The following is a 23,250-nucleotide window of genomic DNA, read 5'->3' on the forward strand; positions in this document are numbered from 1 at the left end:
AGAGATTAATCTTATAATCTCATAGCTGCTGACTGTAAATTTAACTTGGAAAATCAAAAATAGGGACCAATCTTCTCCAATATATTAAATTCTATCATTAGAATTTAACAGTTTAATTAATCCTAATTTAACGGATTAGGAAAAATTAACCTTTTATTAAATTAATGAATGTCCATGATATCATAAATTGCAGGTAAAAAAAGTTTCTGCATATTTTTACACCTTTACCCATGATTATTTATTCTAATTCTCTGTTTTGCTTCCATGAGATGGCTATCTAAGTTGCCCTCTCATCAGCAGCCTCTTCAAAGCTCTGCATCATTCTCTTCTTTATACCTTTTCTTTTCAGTCAACAAATTTTCCAGTATAAAAGTCTACTCATGAGCACAAGGAAAAGGATTGGAATTACAAACTTTAAAACCCATTCACTGCTATTAACATTAACATTAACATCAACATTCATGGCCGTGAACTGTAAGACATAACGATATCAAAATCAGAATTGTCATCGTCATCACTGCTCTCATGCATATGATCATCATCATCATCAATTTCAGCATCACTAGTTTCAGTCTCAGAATTGGCATCAACAACAACAGAATGGGAAGTCCAATCAGGGGGGAAAGTCTTCTGCAAGATTTGTGTAAGTTCACCGCCGGTTCTTTCAATCTTCCGTAAACATTTCGACCAGTGTACAGCAGTTCCCATGTCTACAGTCATCTCAGACTCTACCATCTCTGTACATATGGACAAGAGTCCATTGTAAATGTAAGCTTCAGCAAAAGTTGCTCTGGAAAGCAAAGATGTCACCAGACAGTGATACACTGCTTTATCAGGCTTCAACCCAGAAGCTTTCATCTCTTCAAAGCACTTCAATGCCTTCTCTGGAAGAGAAGCACGAGCCCAACCATGAATTACAGTGGTGTAGGTCTTCACATTTGGTTTTATACCACAAGCTTCCATTTCTTGAATAATCTGAGTAGCTCTCTGTAGAAGAAAAACAATGCGATAAAAAAAGAAAGCTGTTATAATATAAACTAGATTTACTTCCAATGCTATGTGTGATAACAATTTTGATAAAATTTAGACCGGATATATATTTGGATGGGGTTGGGGAAGTTGTAAGTGGGAAATTCAAAATTAAAATGATATAAAAGGATATGAAATAGAAGAAATGTATTTAAAAAAATAATAAAAATGAGAATAATAAGATAATAAAAGAAATACGTAGAGCCTGATATAAGAGCTGTACTATTGACCAGGCTTGTCAATGAAGCAACGTTATTCATTAGTTGTAAATAATGCAGCTTGTTAAAGATTTGTGTGTGTGTGTGTGAGACAATAAAGAGGAGGAAAACTTCATGTAGTCATCAGGAAATCATTTCTTTCAAACGAATCCCTAAACCATAAACATCCTAGCAATCTTACTCTTTCTCTCATTTTACTCCAAAATTTAACGTCAGATTTAGCAGTCTGCTGACTTGGATGTTATTCCCATACCAGACACCATTAACACGCATTTAAAAGTAGACATCCCAACCAGTAAATAGTAAGAATTGGAGCTAATTTTTAAATGAAATAAGGGAAGGAAGGAAACAACGAAGCAATTTGATGATTGAAGAATTAAATTAAAAGAAATAATCTGTAGGGAAATTTTTTCCTCTGGGAAACGTGGACTTTGTTTGGAATGGGAACAACATAGGGAGGAAAGAAAACTGTAAAAGAAAATTAAAGGAAAAAGGAATTTTTCTTTTTTTTTTTTTTTTCTTTACCCTTCCCCACTAATTTCTCCATAAAGAAAGGGAAAACTAAAGGAGAAACTTTATGTTAGGGAAGAAAAAGGTCTCTCTCTTATACTTTTCCTCCCTAGTTTTATTTCCTTAAAATCCCATCCCCTTGTTAAGGACCAACATAAAGTTTCCCAATGAAAAAACCTAATAGAGCTTTCAGAAATATTTTAAAATCTAATTCTTACCAGAACAGAAAGTAATGAGAAGCAGAATATCAAGGAATGCTGATGGAAATTCCAGATGTATTTACCATGATTTACAGGGAGACAGCAGACACCTAACTAAATATCACTAAATCCTCCTCCAATTCCTCGGTAACCAAATTCTGACGCTACTTACATTAAATCCGAAAATTTACTTCTAAACAAGAATATTCTTCAAAAGATTCAAAACCTTTAGTTGACAAGATTTAATACTCCAGCTATAAGCTGATATAACAAAAAAATTTCCATGAACAAGAAAGTAGAAACTCTTCTAAGACATGCAAACAGAACTGAAATCAGAATCTCATATAATGAGATGCATGACAAAAGCATTGTTTTCTTGCAATGCCCTTCGTTCATTCTTATAATGCCACATGATGATGAGCGCACACAAAATTTTAACATCAACAACCAATAAAATTATACAATATCAATCAAGTAACATGTACAACAAACATGACATGAGCTAAAGTGATTCAATACAATTGTCATATAAATTGCAGACGATTATGCTTTCAAGTTCAATTATTGCAAGCAAATCATTTAATATCATACCATCATATCCCCAGCTTTAGAACAAGCATTTACAAATGATGTATAAGTATGGACGTCAGGTTGAACCCCTTCCTTTTTCATTTGTTGCAACAGGTCTGCAGCCTCCCAAACATCACCTCTCCGAGCCCACCTAAGCAAGTTTAAGAAAAGATACTTGAATAGGAAGAACAAGCAAGCCGATAAAAAGGAAAACATCAATAAGTTGGATAAGAGTAGATATGCATATGAAAAATGGTCACACACGCCTATAGACATTGCAATGATTCAAGAAAGCAACAAAAATTTAAAATAAATGTGAAAACTTCAATTCTGAGTAAGTTATTCATACCCATCAACCAGTATGTTATAGACAAAGGTATTTCTTGGAATCTTTCTTGCACTCATTTCTTTTGTGACTGCCAGAGCACTCTGCATTCTGCCTGACTTGCAACATGCCTTCAACAAAGCCTCGTATGTATATACATCAACCTCCAGTCCCTCATTCTTCAATCTGGAGAAGTACTCGAAGGCCTTTCCAATGTCACCCAATGATGCATAACCATGCATGATACTCGTGTATGTGTGTTCATTTGGGCTAATGCCCGCCAGATTCATTTCATCCAATATTCCCACAGCCTTTTCCATCTGCAAGAAATGCAACATATTCACACAAAATGGTTCATATTGATAGAAGTTAAGTATAAGTAAATGGGCACATGCTTTAAATAAATAAGAACATTTGGCAATGAGACAAGACTTTCTCATAAGAATTGGCTTACATCTGAGATCACATTTGATCCCTTACTTGTTTGACTTGATTTTAGATATTTTGATTGAGAACAGTCAAGAGTGAATCCTTAATTGCATTTTTGTTGCAAATGATATAGTTCTTATTGCAGAGTCAAGAGAAAATATTAACTCCAAAAAGTTATGGAAATGCACTTTGGAGTCAAAGGGTTTATGCTTGAGTAGAAGTTTAACAGAATATATGTATTGCAATTTTGATAAGAGGTCAACTAATAGTTATTTGGAAATGAGGTTGGAAGGTCAAATCACACCACAAATGGAAAAGTTTAGATATCTGGAAGCAATTATTCAAAATGATGATGAAATTGACCAGGATATTGCACATAAGATATAAGCTAGGTGATTTAAATAGAGAAAGGCTATAGAAGCTATTTGTGATCAAAAGGTATCTAATATGCTTAAAGAGAAGTTCTATTGAACTATTATAATACTAGTCATATTATATGGTAATGAATGTTAGATTTTAAAAAGACAAAGAACATAAAGTTGGAATAGTAAAGACAAGGATGTTAAGATAGATGTACAGACATACACAAAAAGATAAAATCCATAACAAGTATTTATGAGAAAAGTTAGGTATGGCATCTATTAGGAAGAATATGATAGAAAATCATTAGAGTTGATTTGGACATGTATAGAGAGAATGCTATGGGAGTCACTGGTAAAGAGAGTATAATAGATAATGTTGAACCACGTGAAGAAGGACAGAGGAAGACCTAAGAGAATACTTAAGAAAGTTGTTGAATGAGACATTTTGGTTAACAATATCCCCAAACACTTTGTTATTAATAGAGTACAATTACTACGCCTATGTTTATAGCCGGTCCCAAGCCCGGGTAAAAGAGGAGGGTTGTGTTAGGCCATCAACAGCCAATGTAAAAATTTGTTGAATCTATCATGAACATGGACAATAGACGTTATAATGATAAGTGAGTTAGAGCCGCTGCATCGGCGCCCGGATGTAGTGTTAAATGAGCAAGGGCTACCGCGTCATTCTGGACGCACGCGACTAAAGAAGTTAGTCCATAAGAGCAAAATTAGATTTGGTACTTGGAATGTTGGGACATTAAATTGTAAATCTGTAGAGGTTGTAGGGGTTATGATTCAAAGGAAAATCAATATCATTTGCTTGCAAGAAACAAAATGGCGTGGAGAAGAAGCTAAGGATATTCAAGGTTTCAAACTTTGGTATACAGGAAAAGTAAGTGCACGCAATGGAGTAGGCATCATTATAGATAAGGAGTGGAAGAAGAACGTTGTAGAAGTTAGCAGAATTGGAGACAGAATTATTTCTTTAAAAATGATAATTGGACGTGAGACTGTTAATATTGTTAGCGCTTATGCGCCGCAAGTCGGGACAGAAGCCAGTCTTAAGGAATTATTTTGGGAGGATCTGGAGGGGTTGATTCGACATATACCACAGAGTGAAAAGATTTTTATTGGAGGAGACTTTAATGGGCATGTCGGGAGGGAAGTTGGTCAGTATGCGAGGGTGCATGGTGGTTTTGGTTTTGGAGAGCTAAACAAGGAAGGGCAAACTCTTCTTGATTTTTCATTGGCGTATGATTTTAAGATTGCCAACACTTGTTTCAAGAAGAGAGATGAGCATCTCATCACTTACAAAAGTGGAGCCTCAAGGTCGCAGATTGATTTTCTTTTGGTTAGGAACACAGATAGAAAACTTTGTAAAAATTGTAAGGTGATACCCGGAGATGCTGTAACGACACAACATAGGGTCCTAGTCCTTGATGTGTGTATTATGAGTAAAATCCAAAAACGTCGACAAGTAGTAACACCAAGGATTAGGTGGTGGCAATTAAAAGGTGAGAAGCAAGATATTTTCAAGCGAAATCTTTTGGATAAAGGAATTTGGGATTCTCAGGGAAGTGCTAACATTATATGGGAGGATATGGCTAAAAAGATACGGGAGGTTGCAAAAGTAGTTTTGGGAGAATCGAAAGGTTCTGGTCCGAGAGATAAGGAGTCTTGGTGGTGGAATAATAGTGTACAGGACAAAATCAAGTATAAGAAGAACTGTTTTAAAGCCATACATTTGTGTAACAATGAGGAAAATTGGGAGAGGTACCGTATGGCTAAAAAGGAAACTAAGAGAGCTGTGGGTGAAGTTCGTTCTAAAGCTTTTGAAGAATTTTATAAGAACCTTGAGACGAAGGAAGGAGAGCAAAATATTTATAAGATTGCCAAGAATAGGGAAAGAAAATCAAGAGATCTAGAACAGGTAAGGTGTATTAAGGATGAAGAGGGAAGAATTTTAGTTACAGATGATGAAATTAAAAATAGATGGGAGACTTATTTTTCTAAACTTTTCAATGATGGAGAGGATTCATCTAGTAACTTGGAGGATTTAGTAACTGGTGAAGGAGAACAAAATTTATCATTCTATCGAAAAATACGTGATAAGGAGGTAAAGGAAGCTCTTAAGAAAATGGCAAATGGTAGAGCCAACGGACCTGATTGTATATCTATCGAAGCGTGGAAATGTTTAGGTGAAGAAGGGGTGAGATGGTTAACTAAGTTATTTAATGTGATTTTACGGTCCAAGAAAATGCCTGATGAGTGGAGGAGGAGTACATTAATTCCTATTTATAAAAATAAAGGAGATATTCAGAATTGTACTAACTATAGAGGGATTAAACTCATGAGCCACACAATGAAATTGTGGGAGAAAGTAATTGAGCACAGGTTGAGATTGGAGACAAGTATTTCTGAGAATCAATTTGGTTTTATGCCAGGTAGATCAACTACAGAGGCGATTTATCTACTAAGGGGATTAATGGAAAAGTATCGTTGTAAAGATAAAGATCTACACATGGTTTTTATTGATTTGGAAAAAGCTTATGACCGTATACCAAGAGAAGTGCTTTGGAAAGCGTTGGAAAAAAAGGGAGTACGGATTGCTTATATTAAAGCCATACAAGATATGTATGAGGGGGTAAAAACTAGTATAAGAACGCCTAGTGGTCAAACAAAGGATTTTTCTATAAAGATTGGACTACATCAGGGATCATCTCTGAGTCCTTATTTGTTCAACTTGATTTTAAATGTTTTGACGGAACATATTCAAGAGGAAATCCCGAAATGTATGCTCTTCGCGGATGATATAGTTCTTATAGCAGAGACAAGAGAAGAGGTTAATTGCAAACTTGAGTTATGGAGGAGGACATTGGAGTCGAAAGGTTTTCGTCTGAGTAGAAGTAAGACGGAATATTTATATTGTAAATTTGGTAAAGGACTATCCGAAAATAATTTGGAAGTGAAATTGGGAGATCAAATTATACCTCAAGTGGAAAAGTTTAGATATTTGGGAGCCATTATTCAAAATGATGGCGAAATCAGTGGAGATATTTCACATAGAATTCAAGCTGGGTGGTTTAATTGGAGAAAAGCTAAAGGAGTTATTTGTGACCGTAAGGTGCCTAATAAACTTAAAGGAAAGTTTTATCGTACTGCTATCAGACCGGCAATGTTATATAGTAGTGAATGCTGGGCTCTAACGGGACAGCAAGAGCATAAAGTTGGAGTAGCAGAGATGAGAATGTTACGATGGATGTGCGGACATACACGTAAAGATAAAATTCGAAATGAGCATATACGCGAAAAAGTGAGGGTGGCACCTATTGAGGAAAAAATGGTAGAAAATCGGTTGAGATGGTTTGGGCATGTACAAAGAAGACCAAGGGAGGCACCAGTGAGAAGAGTGGAACATATAACTTTGAGTCCGATTAAGAGAGGTAGAGGAAGGCCTAAGAGAACACTCTTGGAAGTTGTTGAACGTGATCTCTTAATTAATAATATTTCTAAAAGCTTAATAAATGATAGAGCACAATGGCGTCTTGCAATCCATGTAGCCGACCCCACCTAGTGGGATAAAGGCTTGTTGTTGTTGTTGTAGAGTACAATTACATCATGTAATCCATATAGTCGACCCACATAATGAGACAAGGCTTATTTTGGTTGTTTTTAATGGATAATATATAAAGGTTTTAATTTAGCATTCCTATCTTGGAGCATCGTTTCAGCCTCAAACTAGCACCCTTCTAAAGCAAAAGCTAGGATTTGCATGGAATCTGTTGCACGCATTGTGGAGAGCCCTCAAACCTTAGAGCAATTTCTCGAATCCCGGAGCATAATTTCAGCCTTGAATAGCAGTCAACCCATCAATACTTCAGTATGTGTTGCGTTTTTTGAAAATAAAAGGCACAACAACGAGAAGTGAGCATAACCAGTAGAAGCAATTGAAATTTGAGAGGAAAAAAAAAATAACGGGAATAAAAACAATTTAGGGAAGGCGGAAGATGAAAGGAGGAGGGAAGGAGAAACTAGAAGCTTGAAAACAAGCATAAGAGCATTATATGTGTGTACAGTGGGAATTTATGACTATTTGTCAAGCACAAGTTACCTGACGCTTCTCAACAAGGCCAAGAATAAGAGCATTATATGTGTGTACAGTGGGAATGCAGCCACTCCTCCTCATCATATCAAAAATATCTAGCGCTCTTCTCATCTGTCCCTCTCTTGCAAAACCATGTATAATGGGCATAAACGTCCGTGTTGTAGGTCTATGCCTCTCCTTCTGCATTTCCATCACAATACGAATAGCACGATCCATATTACCCATCCCACAAAAAGCTCTTATGATATTATTGTAGAGCACTACATCAGGCTTCAAACCATCTTTTGAAACATCTTCAAAAACTGCAAAGGCATTGGCCCAGTCTTTTAACTTTAAGAATCCATTGATCAACATAGAGTAGGTCTTCATGTTATGTTTTATTCCAGCCATTTTCATCATTTTGCTAATCTCCAATGCTTCAGAAACTTTCCCAATCTGGAAAAGAAATTAAGAATACCATATTCTTATAAATCACGTCTTGGGGTCAGAAATAAAACACATCTTGTGGTAGACCAAGTAAAGCATTAAGCAAGCCAATTACAATGTCAGAATTGCAAGAAAAATCACAGATCCACAATATATCACACAAATAACTAGAATCGACCTATTTCAATAGAAAATTTCAGCATGTTTATTCTTATCACACCACAAAGACAGGAAAGAGTAAAACAAATAATTAAAACCAAAAACATGGACCCTTGGACAAGTATGAAGGCCTTGGATAATAAGTAAGCTGAGAAAAAACTCATAACAATGCATCTAGTTGCATCTAAAGCTGACTCAAAACTCGTAAGGAAGTTGACGTTTCAGTGTCAAAAAACTTAGTACCTTTCAGGTAAGAATTTAAGCGAACAGAAACTAATCACATCCATTATACAAATTTTGGAAGGGTAAAATGGCAAATTGGCCATTAAACTACACACCCGGTCACCCAGGAGTATTTGAGACCCAAAACTTGTTTTTGGTGTATTTTCACCCCCAAAACATTTAAAATGTAGCAATCTCCCCCACTTCATAAGGTCCTTTTCTGTGATTCTTTTGATAATTTTCTGTAATGTGAGGTCCTTTTCTGTAATTTTCTAGTCAGCTAACAGTCAAAGTGATGTGGGAAGATTACCACATTTTAAATTTTTGGGGTTGAAAATGCACCAAAAACAAGTTCAAGTCCTAGGCTATAGTTTAAGGGCTAAATTGCCATTTTACTCATTTTAGGAAAACATTGAAATAAGAAAAGAAATTTTCTCTGCCTAAAACCCTGAAACTGGAATATATATTTTTTAAATAAAAATAATTTATAAAGATAAATTGAATTAAATCAGATAAAATTAGTTTATTCACATAGAAAGCAACAAAAGCAATGATCAACAAGAAAATATACAATTGTTTTTTCTTCAGAATGGAAAGAAAAGTCATCATTAATCAGGAAGTATTTCGAACAGCCAAAAGAAGAAGAGAGATCCGAAACCTATCACCGATCCCCACCTCCCTGTAGTAAGGTGAATATTGATCACAGGTACAGAGAGAGAGAGAGAGAGAGAGAGGAATGGAGTGAGAACTTGCAACCTGTCTCTAAACTGAAAAATCAGAAGAACATTCCAGTTGAATTAAACTAAGGAATTGGAAGATGTCTTACCTTGGTGTAAAGATTAATAAGACAGCCATAGGTGACAACGGAGGGTGTGAAACCACATTCCTTGAGGGAGGCAAAAAAAAAAAAAAGTTACCAAGCAATTCAATTTCAATACGTACTCGTTCAAATAATTTAAATACTGCATACATCGAAGTAAGAACACTTTTATAAATTAATGACTTGAACAATAATCACTTCGTGCTGAGAATTAAGATTGAGAAGCATACAATTTAGACACTTCATGTATGGTCCTTCCATAAAGAAAAATAGTTGCAAATCATTTATGATCCTAGCTTATTAAGTACTCAAATATACTGAAGTCCAAAAGCTCAGTCATTTCTCAGTTTTATGTATAAGGGAACTACTCAAATAAAATGCATGCCCAGCATCACTCACTCTGATGCAAGCCAGATTATTGAAACAAAAATTCAGGAAGAGGATGTTCAAACTACAGTGGCTCCAAAATTCTGATAAAAATGTGAAATGTTACAAACTCTTAGAAAGAAAATTAACACTAAAGAATAGAAGAGGCGTCTCAAAAAAAGTCAATTGCAAAATCCATTGCAATGTAACCAACTAAATCCTATTTACCTGCTGAGTGAAATAAATCACAGTAAGATCTCAATAAGTAGGCTTAGGGAGGATCAGAAAAGGGTAATCTTAAGAGATAATGTTGGACAACCTATCTTCATTCTAATTATCTAAAGGTTCAACAGACAGTCCAATGGAGAGCTTCTTTATTTACACTTAATACCAATAGACATGTAGGATATAATGTGCGATAATGATAGATCAATGTCACTGGTTAGTCCTCCCTTACAATTGAAGCTAGGTGGAAAGTTCTTTGGCAGCTATATTTCCATTATATGCTGCATCTTATTAGCGGCTACAAAATTTGTGCAAAAAATTGTTTAGGTATATGTTGGATGTTTATAACTCTGACAGGAGAGAGAAAGGAAGAAAAAGAGAGGGAATGAGAGAAAGAGAGAGAGATAGAGATGATGCAGAGAGAAATACGAGAGAGAAGAAATGAGGATGAGAACAAGCCTGAATATTAATTCATATCACACACACACCTTACAATGACTCCTTATTTCCTTATACAACCGTTGGCTCACTAACATTCCCTATTGCCTATTATACCCTTTACTAACTACCCAACTAACTTGCAAGGCAAAAAAGAAAGAGAAATTATATTAATTTCTAAGCTGTCCGACATTTAAATTGAAGAAGATTATGAACAAGCTTTTACCTTAAGTCTGTCAAACACAATCAAGCATTTTTCTTCATTGTCAATCATAGTATAACCATCCATCATGGTATGATATATGTCAATGGGAGCATCTATTCCTTGTTCTTCCATCTCCCTCACCAAGGCTTCAGCTTTTTGCATATTGCGAGTTTGGCTGAGATATACCCAAGATACCAAAAATCAAAAGAATAAAAAATCAGACAGAGATGATTAATTATCTATAACTCTCATTTGCAATCATAAAATATGTATGGGAAATTCCCCAGTTTGGGTAGAAGTTAGCATCCCCCAATCTTTATAGTGAACCAAAAATCTCTCAATATATACAATAAATGCAGGACGACTTAGGTCATCTTAAAACCTGATTTTATAAATGAACTAAATGACCTTGCAAATACCTGAACACCCTCTCTTAAAATAGAGAAATAGTTTTGAACGTTCCAATAAACAAACACACAATAAATAAATAAATAAGTATATAGATATATATATATATATATATATTTTGTTTGTATGAATGAATTACAATAAATAAATACTCACCAGTGTGCATAAATTATGTTGCTATAAATGATTGCATTCAAGGATAGATGCCTCTCTTTGGCCTCCTTAAACCAGTGATCTGCAGCACTTCCAAAACAAGATTAAATAATGTTATCTACATGATAAAGATGTGACATTTAAATCTTCACTTAAATATTATCAGACCATTCAAAAGACATTGATATATCAAATTATATAAAGAACATTCCACCAGTTGAGGAGCACAGAATTTGAGACAGAGGGATATCAAAGTACAGATAACCATTTTCAACAATATTCAATATAACGATTTAAATGTCAGAAATGAAACCAAAAACCAATCCTTGTTGCCCACTTGACACTTTAAAGAAGGGGGAGAGAAAAAATGAGAGCTCCCAACAATTGATGCAACCACTTAGTTTTTGCAGTTTCTATGATAAAGGGAAACAAAGAGCCTAAATAAAGAGATGAAACTTTTGATTTACATGTTAAAGCAGAAACTCACTCAAACTGTAGTCAAGTGAAACTCCAATTCATCTTTAAAGCATGTGCCTCTTTTCCCCATAAAAACAATAAATAGGAACAATAATCCAGCACCATATTCTGATGACAGTGAGCACTTAACAGTCAAAACATCTCTCTCTCCCCCCCCCCCAGTGAAAACTCGGCTTCTTAGTTATATCAAATTATTTAACCTTGATATTTGAAGCATCAGCATCACAATTATAAAGTTTAAAGTTTTAATTATCTACTCATCCAGCATTCTTTGTTAATTATCTTCTAGAATAGGACTGTTTCATTTCTGCTTCATATCAGAGAAGCCAAAAACATGTGAACAGTTCAATTGAATGAGAACAAGGATTGTGATGATGATACTAAAATATTTCTGGAGAAGTAAAAATTATCAGTTTTAATCATGATAAATGGAAGTCTCGCCATCTTTTTGTGCACTGAAAGTCTACAAAAAAATTCAAGCCCTGCAATAACTTTTTAACTCTAAATCGCAGTGTTTTCCGTTCATTATTGAAGAAAGAATCTTGTTTGCTGTAAGATTTTAGTACATGGACATTGGTTTATTTTCTTCATACTAATCATACCCTGGGCGTCTTGAAATGGCACATACTAAGAAGGTTTCTCACCTGACATAATTACTTGCAACAAAATGATCTGTTCTGTATCATAAAAATTTCTGATTTTTAGATTCGCTTTTCATCTGTTTTTCAGTTCTCTATTTCCATGGCATGTTTGTAAAACTTCCAGTTACTCAAAACATGAAAAATAACTTTTGATGGATCCCTAGAATGAGGAAATTGGAGAACTGTATTTTCCACAAGATTGGCTTTCCAACTATAATTTTGGTCTCCCTCAACTAGCATATGTCTCTATGCTATTTCATATTAAGAGGTTTAAATTCTCTCTCCTCTATTTTTTCATTAATCATACTTGAAAGTAAATCTTATAGCCAGAAACTGAAGTGTAAATTTTGTGATAAAAGATAAAGCAGTGCAGGTCAGTGGTCAAGTATGCTTACTCAGCATCACCCACTCTAGCAAATCCTCCGACAATAATACTATATGTCACCAAACTCATTTCAATGCCCTCCTCCTTCATCTTCCTAACACAAAGTAAAGCTTCTTCCATATCTCTTCCAACTGCATAAGCATGAATAAGACTGCAAGGATTTAACATGCATTAACATCAGAAGAAAAGAAAAACCACTGTGCATCAATATATACGTGAAAGGAGATGGAAAAATATCCAGTTTGAGCTATTTGAAAATCATTACATGGAATTTCTTTTTAAGGAAAATTTTTGAAATGGTAAAGATTTTAATAGTCAAAAGAAAGTTGCAATTTTTTCTCAATAAAAAATTTCTTCGGTTAAACATTCACTACTTAGGAGAAAACACGTGCCCATCAAAACGTCAGCTAGAAAGCTTAAAAAATGATTTCAAAACATCAAATTAAAATTTTACAGAAGCTCTGGTACAGGATTTTATTGTTTAAAAAAATCACCTCGTGTACACATGTGAAGATGGCTCTATTCCTCTTGCTCGCATGCTCTCAAATGTTTGACGTGCACGATGCATGTCCCCTCGTCTTGCATAATACTTAACCATCAAGCCATATTCTTTTCTGGAAGGCTGACGACATAAATACAACAAAATGAAACCAAGAGAAACAAACAGAATGTTAAAATTCAATCTTTCAAACTTATCACTAATGAATTTTTATACATGCCCAGGCAATATATAATCTATAAATACAAGGACAAACATTTTTTTATAAAAGAAGAAATTTTATTTGAATTAGAAGAACATAAAACTGGCTACAGGGTAAGAAATCTTCAAATCACAAAATACAAGTTAAAACAAAATCATATGCAGAAACATAAAGGAAATAAAATAATATTACAAACATAGACTTCTCAATTTTATTACACCATTCACTCTCCAAAAACATATGAAATCACTAATGGAATCATAAATCCAGAGGCAACATCAAATTCTAACAACTTAAATTTGTAAGGCCAGTTAGGAGGTTAATATAGTTAGAGTCTGTTAGTCATTATGTTCATTACATTAGTCAGGGATGGTTTGATAGATATGATTTATGACACTGTATAGATACATGATTCAGTAAATGAATGAACTACCGATCGGGTCAAATCTTTCAAAATTAATTTGAGCACGAGCTCAAACATTCATGGGTCTTCTTTGAAAACATTAAGCTTTTGGGAAGAAATGATCCTAACAAGGTAGGAGAGCCTTTTAACAGAGTAAAATGGAGTTTCATCCTTGCTATCCCCCATGCCTAACTAGATTAAACATACAAATTTATGTTCCGCACTTCTGCTGAATGGATCAAGGGCCACATATTTCAAACTGATAACTTTTAGGTTTCCAAAAAATGACTCATGACTATCTGGTTCCCACAATTTGACTTCGAACTCCAAAAACAAGTTTAATGCAATTAAGATAAATGTCTATATGGACATTTCTGGTACTATAAGGGACACGGTAGAAGATATTGCTCGAAAGCGCAGTAAATATGAAAATAGAATTTAAATGACTTATCATAGGACCTAGGCAGCTGAATTTTAGAGAATATTTAGCATGCCAAAGATAATTGCAAACTACTATAGACCAATAGATGCCACTTTATCTCTCTGCAATGGTAGACAAACATAATGAAAATAGCTACAGGGACTTTAAGCAGACATAAAATCATGTAACCTTGTCAGATTTAAGTGATAGGCTGCCAAAATTGTCTAACAGAGCATACCAAGTTGTCAGATGAACATAACAGCTATATCTTAAGTGAAATAAGTTAATCTACAATTAAAGTAATCGCATGAGGATATTGGCTGCCTCAAAATCTACGAAAGAGGCCTCACAAGTAGAAATGCTTTCATTTAAGATTTCATATAAATTATAATGCATAATCTCTATCATGTTGGTAAAGAATTTACACTTCCTGTCCAAATAGGATATGAACCCAACAATATAAAGTTGTAATATGCCAACAATAAGGCACTGTAAAATGCTTGCATTGATGTTAGCGCATTAAAAGTAAATCGATAGATAGATAGATTCAGCTGTTAAAGGCATACCAACGGGCTTTTTATTTTGAACCTTCTCACCTAAGACCATCTAACTCAGTCGACCATGACAAAATTAAACTTAAACGAAAACTGATTATGATAAATTGCACACCGCATCAGTTTCAGAGAAGTTATTAACGTGAATATTATCTTGCTACCTTTGTCCCAACAAAATCCAATCTGAACGAAATGGGAACTTAGCAAAGCCAATCTTTTCAATTATTGAAAGCTCAGATGATACTAAAATAAGAAAAATAAAAAAATAAAAAAACATTGTGCAACTATCAAAATAAAGTGCGAGTAGACGTAACAATTGAAGGACAAAAGAAAGTTGTTCAACCTTCTTAATTCTCTCGAAGGACCGAACAACAGCCTGCCAGTTCTCTGGCTCAGTCTCTAATATCTTTCTGAATTCTTTTCTAGAGCTCTCCCTCTCCTCATGCCACTTGGAACGATACTCAACTCCCTCGTCCCCTTCCACCCATCGTGCTCTCTCCTCCGCTTTCTCCTTCAATCTCCTTCCATCATCCAACTTCACAGTCAGAATTCTACCGTGGAATTCAACACCATCGAACTCAACAGCTTTCATGGCTGAATTATCCGCAGTTGGACCTCCATAAATCACAAACCCAAAACCCGCATTCGTCTCTGTATTATTATGACCCTTAATCAGAATCACATTCTGTATCGGCCCAAACTGCCGAAAGAACTCAGTAACCTCGTTTTTCTTAACCCAATTGGGCAAGTTACCCACAAATATTTTCCCCTCTTGCCGGAACTGAGTTGCCGGGTTTGAGATATCAGTATCCGAGTCATCAGATTCGGAGTTCCCAGTTTCACGGCTATCCATGTTTCCTGTTTCTTCCTCATCTTGGTCTCGCGGGGGCGAAGGAGGAGGCGGTGGTGGTGGAGAGAGCTTGCTTGTGAGCCAGAGCTTGTTTGTAAGGGAATGCGAGTGGGAATTATTAGGAATGGAAGTAACATGAGCAGAAGAATTGAGGGGATTCTTCTTGAGAGGATTAGACTTAGATGGAGTTAACGGATTCTGCTGCGAGGAAGGAGATGAGGTTTGAAGGGATTTATTGGGGCGGCGTAGCCGGTTGCCGGAAAGCGAGGAAGAATTGGAATAATCAGTAGAATCAGGCGGTGGTTTGAGGCAAACAAACACAGAAGAGGAAGAGGAAGAAGAAGTGGCGGTGGAGGGAATCGGTTTCGCTGCGAAAATAGAGGAAGATAAGGGAAAGGGAGTGCTAGTGGTAGGAATTGCGTACTGTGAGGAAGAGAATGAGAAGGCTTCCATTATCTCTGCTAGATGGAGAATTCTCAGGAAGCATTTCTCAGTTAGCACTGGCCATCCCTCCTGGCCACCGGATATATTTTGTAGTTTTGCTAGCAACATATTTAATATTTAACTATTTAAATTTAAGTACAATAAGAATTAGAAATATTTACGGGACAGAAGATCGGGATTGAATTTTAATTTCGTATCTCATTCTGTCTTGAAAGTCATCCCATCTCATTAAAAATCGAGACGAGATCGGGACAAGATCAGGACGTCCCGCCGTTTCGATAAATGGAATAATATTGAAAAAAGATCTTAATAATAACATTCATTAAAATTTTATATCATATAATTTATTAAGTTTAAAATCAAAACAACACAAGTACATAAATAACAATAATTTAAAATTAATTATTAAATTATATTAATCACAACTATATATTATAATAACAAATACAAGTGATCTTTATGCTATAAGATTAGCAACAACAGGCAAATCAAATACAATATCAAATCATTGTTCTTTTACTTTAGTGAAAATATACTAAGCTAATTACTCTTCTAAAAATAAGTAAGAAATATGTTATAAATAAAAGTTATTAAATAGATAGATATAAGAATAAATTATATTAATATAATTAATATATTATAAAGAAAGATATCGCCATATTTACTTCATGCCATTAAAATTATCAATATAAAAAAACTTTAGTTTTAAATAAGAATTGCAAGTATTAAAATTATAATTGATATAATTAATATAAGTATAAATTATATTAATATAATTAACATATTTAAAATAAAAAATAATTTATATAATATTCGGAACGGGACGGGACGTCCCGATAGTAATCCTGTGTCCCGTCCCGTCCTGAATCCCTTTCCTGTCCCGTCTTGTAAAGCCTTATCCCGATTATTTTCGAGCTAGGACAAGACCCGTTCCGATATAATCGGGACAATACCAAGCTAATCGGAATAGATCTTGACTGAACACCCCTAACAAAAATCACTAGCCACAGGGGAATTTTTCATCTAAAATATAATAATAGAAAAAATAATCTCTAATTAATTCCTTCTAATTTTTCTATGCCAAAATTGGTTTCGAATTAATTTCCTATAATTTATTTTATTTTAATCAAGAAAATTTAATTGATTAAACATTTTAATTCTTAAAAATAAAAATTATTAATGATTAACTTTTCTAAATTTTAAAAATATTTTTAAAATTTATAGAAAATTTGATTTAATAATTTTAGTAAAAAAGAAAATTTTCACTTAATACAACGTTTATTTTTTTTTTTACCAATGGTATTAAATTGTTATAAAATATAACTAATATAAAAAGCAATGAAGAATAAGACAAGACAAGAAGAGGGAGAGAAAACAATTAAAAAGAATTTTTTATTTACTTAGATGCATATACTTTGGACAAAACTTATATTTATAGGCCTTTAACTATTAAAATTTTATTGTAGTGTTGCAAAGAAATGAAAAGATATATTGTAAACACTGTATTTTATCTAGACATTTTTTAAATTTAATAAAAATAATAATAAATAACCAAAATATATATATATATATATATATCAATATAAAAAATAAAATTTAATATTTTTTAGAATTATATTTTCATAAAAAAATCTTTAATTAATAGGTTTAATTTTATCTTAACATAGATAATCTTTTGTTGGTTAGGATCTTATTTCTTTTAATTTATTAAAAATAACCAAAAAATAATAAAAAATACAAAAATAAAATTTAATCCTTTTTAGAATTATATTTTAAAAATAATAATAACAAAATAAAAAAATTCACTTAAATCTTTGAAAAATCTTTTCGAAATTATCCCAACCATTCAAAATATTAGGAATTAATTTTTGAGAGTCAACTCTTCTTGAATTTCTTCCTTTAAATTTTGTTGTCTTTCAAAAAACATATATGCTTGCTTAATTCAAAATCAAATTTTTTTCTAATTTTTAAAATTAATAAACATGATTAAAAAGCAAAAAAATTATGGTTTTTTTTTTAAAAAAGATAAATGATATAAACCGATGGGTTAAACCTTAACCCATTGGTCTCAAAGTCATTTGCTCGGTCAAACGCCACACATATAGGGATGGGAAATCACACACAGAAAGAAAGCTAAAGGAGCAGACAGAAAAGACAGGGAAGAAAAAGAAGACCAAAGCAACACACACATGAAAGCGGAACACACGCAGAGAAGACAGATGCACGAAAACACACAGAAAGAAAGAGTAGAGCAAAAATATGTAGACACAGAGAGCAAATCCAAAATGGCATCCCTTCAATTTGAAAAGCTAGAGACGACCTCAGAGAAAAGCAAGGAATGCCAGAAAAAAAAGAAGCAAGTATGCACAGAGAACACACGAAACCAGAGTCACAGAGGCAGAGAAGAGATGGCAAAGCCAAAGATGAGAGAGCTTTTGACACACACACACACACAAAATGTAGCAGAAGAGAAGGAAAAAAGCAAGAAGTAGAGCAGGTGAGTAATCATTCATCCCTTCTATTCTCTATATAAGTATGAAGAAATTGGCTGAAAAGCAGAGATGGAGGAGACTGAGATGAGAGGGAGAGAGTTTTTTGAAAAAAAAATAGAGACTGAGAGAGAACACTGAGATCAAAGGGAGAAGAGACTAAGATTAGAAAAAAAAGTTCTAAAAAAAGAGAGAAACGAAGAGGAGGAGGAAGAGACCGAGAGACAAGTTTTTTCTAAAAAAAGAGAAACAGAGAGGGAAAGGAAGAGACTGAGAGACAAGTTTTTTTTGGAAAAAAAAAGAGAGAAACTGATTTGGAGATAGATGAAGAGCTGAGGATGGGGAAGACTCAGTGAAGCTCATAATTTAAAAACAAGAGCATTGGAAATAGATTGAAGTAGTGACCAAAGAAGCGGAAGAGAAAGCCGGTTGAATTCAGAAACTGAAAGTGAGAAGACACCCGTTTTGGTAACAATTTTAGGATTAATTTTCATACTCTAAATTCTGATCTCTGATCAAGCCTCTCATGCCACACTGTAAAATTTGGTTTTTGAAATGTTTCAACCTTTTTCTGTAAGGCTTGACTTCAAATGGTTGAAGGATTTTTGCATTATTTAAGCAATTTGTTAGGATATAGATTGGGTTAGATATATGATTTAGATGTTGAAAATGGTTATTTGTAATTGAGAGTCTAATCAAGGCTTGCTGCTACTTATGTTCAGTTCATATCATCCATGGGCATTGCTATGTGACAGTCAAGTCTAGTCCCAAGTTATATTTCTAACTATGATTTAAGGCTTGTTTCACAGTCTAATAGCTAGCAGGTTGTTGAAGGCATACAAAATTTGGACTAAAGGATTATTTAGAGTTGTTTCGCGATTTATAATTTTGAGCTGGTGTATACACATAGGCACGGGCTGGGAGAAATCATTTTTGAGTTTTAAATGTTGTGTGTTTTGACTCATATTGTAATATGTGGCTAGATACTAAACATTGAGAAATCCTTAATGAAATTTTGCTTATTGTCCTAACTGGATTGTGTATGATTTTGGTATGATCCCATTATAATGATGTCTCCAACAATGAAAGAATTAGTGTGATTGTTAGACAGGGTTTTTAAATTGAATTTTAAATATGTTTTTAGCATGCAAGAACATACTAATGTGTAAGAGCATGATTTTCTTCTTTGCATCAATCCTAAGGCCCTTTGCTTGTTTATAATATTGTTACATTCAAATATACCTTATGACACTTTATATCACGATTGTATGCACGTTTATGATGGGCCTATTTGTGTACATTAAATACGGATTTCAAAAACCCACTATTAAAATTAAATCCTTTTTATAAATAATTTATTTAAATTTCATGTGAGATTTTAAGAATTTCCATAGAGATTTAAATTAATAACATTATCATGTAGAATAATAAGTCCTTGCAGATATTGTGACTCTCAATTTATATGAAATAAATAAATGATTTTTGTAAATAATGATATAATATAAAATTTAGAAAATTAATTAACCAAATTAATATATTTAAATTGTAATCATATTTACTGATTATATCTTTAAGTCATGTGAGATTTTTGAATCTCCATAGACTTCTAAAATAATCACATTACCACTTAAGTTAATAAAGCTTCATAGGTATAATGATTAGGATTTCATAAAAACACACACACACACACACACACACATTACATGCCTAATAAATCTAATAAATTAATATATTTAAATAAATTTCATTCTTTTATCGTGTAAGATTTTAGAATCTTCGTAGATATTTAGGATAGTCGTACTATCGTATGAGTCAATAAGGCTCTGCAGATATAACGATTAAGTTTTTTTAAAAAAAAACATATATAATTTATATATTAAATTAATAAAATTAAAAATGTATTTAAATAAATTTAATTGTTTTATCGTGTGAGATATTAGAATCTCCAAAGATATATGGAATAATTATATTACCTATTAGTCAATAAGGCTTTGCAAGTACTGTGATTAAATTCCCAATCATAAAATATTAAAAAAAAATTTAAACCCTTTTTGTTTTATTTATTTCAAAAAATTGAGAAAATAATTAAAATTAAATTACTTTTTACAATTTAAAACACACATATCAAAATTTTAGAAATTATTTTATTTTCAAAATAATGAATTATTTCTAATTAATTTCTCTTCAAAAAAATATTTTCACCAACAATTTTTAAAACCCGAACTATATGGACTTTGATCCCTATCACAGGGCACGTAGGCCTCAGAGTCTGATTTTAAGTCAAGTTCTCCCTTGTAAATAAATAAATATTTCTCACTTAATCCTTATCATTTTTATATCAAACACATGAATAAAAAAGAGATAATTAAAATAATTTTAAAGCCATATTCATATAACACAACAAACTTTAGGTAACCATTCTTACGAACGGGTGTTGTGGGGTGTCTAACACCTTCCCTATACTCAATCGACTCCCGAGTCTATTTTTTTTATTTCGCAAACCATCATTATCCTCTTTTAATTAGTTTTTCAAGATTTCTCTCAAAATTTTAGTGGCGACTCCCGTTCCATCCGGTTCTCGCCCTTGAAGGCTGGAACCTCCTCTCACGTGCCGTCCGGGTCGCATTTTTCAGGTGCGACAGTTGGCAACTTCGCTGGGGACAATTAGAGAGTCAAGCCTATAAGTCTATTGTGCTTAAAATATAATATAATTTTTCTTTTATTAGCATTATTATCCCTTTAAATTTGTGAGTCCCTTATTTCTTCCTCTTTTCATCTTCTCTCTTTCCTTTTGTATTTTATAATAAGTTTTTGGGATAGATAACATGCAGAATAAACCCTAAGATAGAAGACTTTTATTTGTACATATATATATTTATCTCTTTGTTTGATCTGATTAACAGATGAGGGTTGGGTAACATATAGGAATAAGATGATTGGCTTACATGCTCTCATCACACACTGTGCATTTACACAATTTGACACACATATTTTGGGCCCTATACCTGGGTCTGTGAGTACTATAGGTTAGAAGAGGTTAGTAGTGGTTTTCTTGTGGAGTTTTTAAACTCTTGGAGGTTACTGTGAATACATCGCCCAAGCTATTACTTGCTCAATATATTTGGTCCCTGTAGAACTTATGTTCTCAGAGGGTCAAAATTATTAAGTAAGGTCCACCTTCAGGTGAGGGCATCTTGGGAGCCTTTTATCTACAAGGAATATACATCTACTCTTAAGTTACACGGTTTAGACGAAAGCTAGTAGCCAACCATTCTAGCTAATACTTGGTTATGAACTTAAGTTTCCTTGAATAGGACACAGAATGAGAGTATTGATCTTTTATTGCATCATTTTCATAACATTTCATAAATGTCATCATAAAGTATTCGCATTTTTTTTAAAAAAATAACAAATTAAATAATTTCTCTTGTTATTAGATGACTACATTATTTCACTTTTAAAGTTGGAACTTTAGCTATATTTCAGTTTTAGCTGTATATAGGCTAATTTATCCTTTTCTCCCTATGGGGCAATAAGCACATTGAGGAGAGAAGAGATTTTTTCCCGACATATCCATGACTAAAATCATTTTTTTATTTTTTTCCAAAAACAAAATTATAAGGCTAAACCTTTCAACATTAATCATGTAGGGGATTTAAACCTCTCGTCAACTAATTGTTTAATCTATCTCCTTGTGATGCAATAAGTGTCTAGAGGAGTGAATTCAAAAAAAGAAACTAGATAGCTTAATAAAAATTAAGACAATTGCATATTATTAACCTTTACTTTGCTTAATAGGAATAGTGAGCTATCTAGAATCTTTGTGAAATTGCCATAAGGGGTAAATGGCACCCAAAGGTAGTATAAATCTAGATCGCACTGAAAGTTATACTAGGGAAGAGGGATCAAATTATCTATAAAAGTTAAGCTGTTGGAAACCTTAATTGAGTTAAGCCGTCGTATTAAAGGGAAGATCATGCAAGATTTTAAAAGGAAGTATGGAAATATCTTGAATCTTTTATCAGTCACAATACATAATGATGCAATAATGGAATTAAGCTAATATTGGGATGCCTCGTTAAGGTGTTTTACATTTCAAGACTTCCAAATGGCACCAACTTTGAAAGAATACGGAGAAATTTTAAGAATGCCCCTTAAGGAGAATATGGCAATATATCTTTATCCTAGGTATTTTCCATCTCGAGGTATGATAGCAAAAATCTTGGGGATTCCTGAGGAAGAAGTACAAATAGTTTGCCTAGGACAAACAGAGGGAATCTCAAGAGCTGTCATAGAAGCCCACTTAAACGTTTTGGCAGAAAAAGAGGATTGGGTTACGTTTTGTAGGGTCTTTGCCTTGTGCATATATGGAATAATCTTGTTTCTATCATCAATTGGCATAATTGATTTAAAAGCCATTAGTGTATTCTAAATGGTGGAGTATTATAGTGTGAATTTGGTACCAGCAATCTTAGCAGAAACATACTTGACCTTAACTCATTGTCATAATAAAAGGAAAGGAAAGGTCAATTGCTGTATTGCATTACTAGATATATGGATGCTTGGCCACCTTTATGGAAAGATGCTTCCTTTCAGAAAGAAGAATGACTCAGACAATAATCCACTTATGTATTTTAAGGGTCAATTTGTGATTGATGGAATGAGCTACATGGATTGAAAAAGAACCTTCATAGAACTCAGAGAAAATTCCATCC

At 33.5% G+C, this 23,250-nt stretch overlaps 1 protein-coding gene across 1 annotated transcript; it reads right to left on the bottom strand.

Annotated features, from left to right (window-relative positions):
• Positions 1–381: 381 nt before the first annotated feature.
• On the bottom strand, positions 382–16,110 carry LOC129292649 (pentatricopeptide repeat-containing protein At5g04810, chloroplastic). Its single transcript, XM_054930240.1, has 10 exons — positions 15,096–16,110; positions 13,168–13,295; positions 12,684–12,824; positions 11,174–11,260; positions 10,631–10,784; positions 9,382–9,441; positions 7,755–8,183; positions 2,877–3,172; positions 2,549–2,678; positions 382–987 (listed from the first exon to the last, which is right to left on the bottom strand). Exons 1-10 carry the CDS (start codon positions 16,053–16,055, stop codon positions 460–462), a joined length of 2,913 nt encoding a protein of 970 aa, XP_054786215.1. The 5' UTR covers positions 16,056–16,110; the 3' UTR covers positions 382–459.
• Positions 16,111–23,250: the final 7,140 nt, after the last annotated feature.

This window comes from Prosopis cineraria, unplaced genomic scaffold, assembly GCF_029017545.1.
Source record: "Prosopis cineraria cultivar Desert tree isolate PC_DT_omini unplaced genomic scaffold, ASM2901754v1 PC14, whole genome shotgun sequence".
In the NCBI taxonomy this organism is placed as follows: domain Eukaryota; kingdom Viridiplantae; phylum Streptophyta; class Magnoliopsida; order Fabales; family Fabaceae; genus Prosopis; species Prosopis cineraria.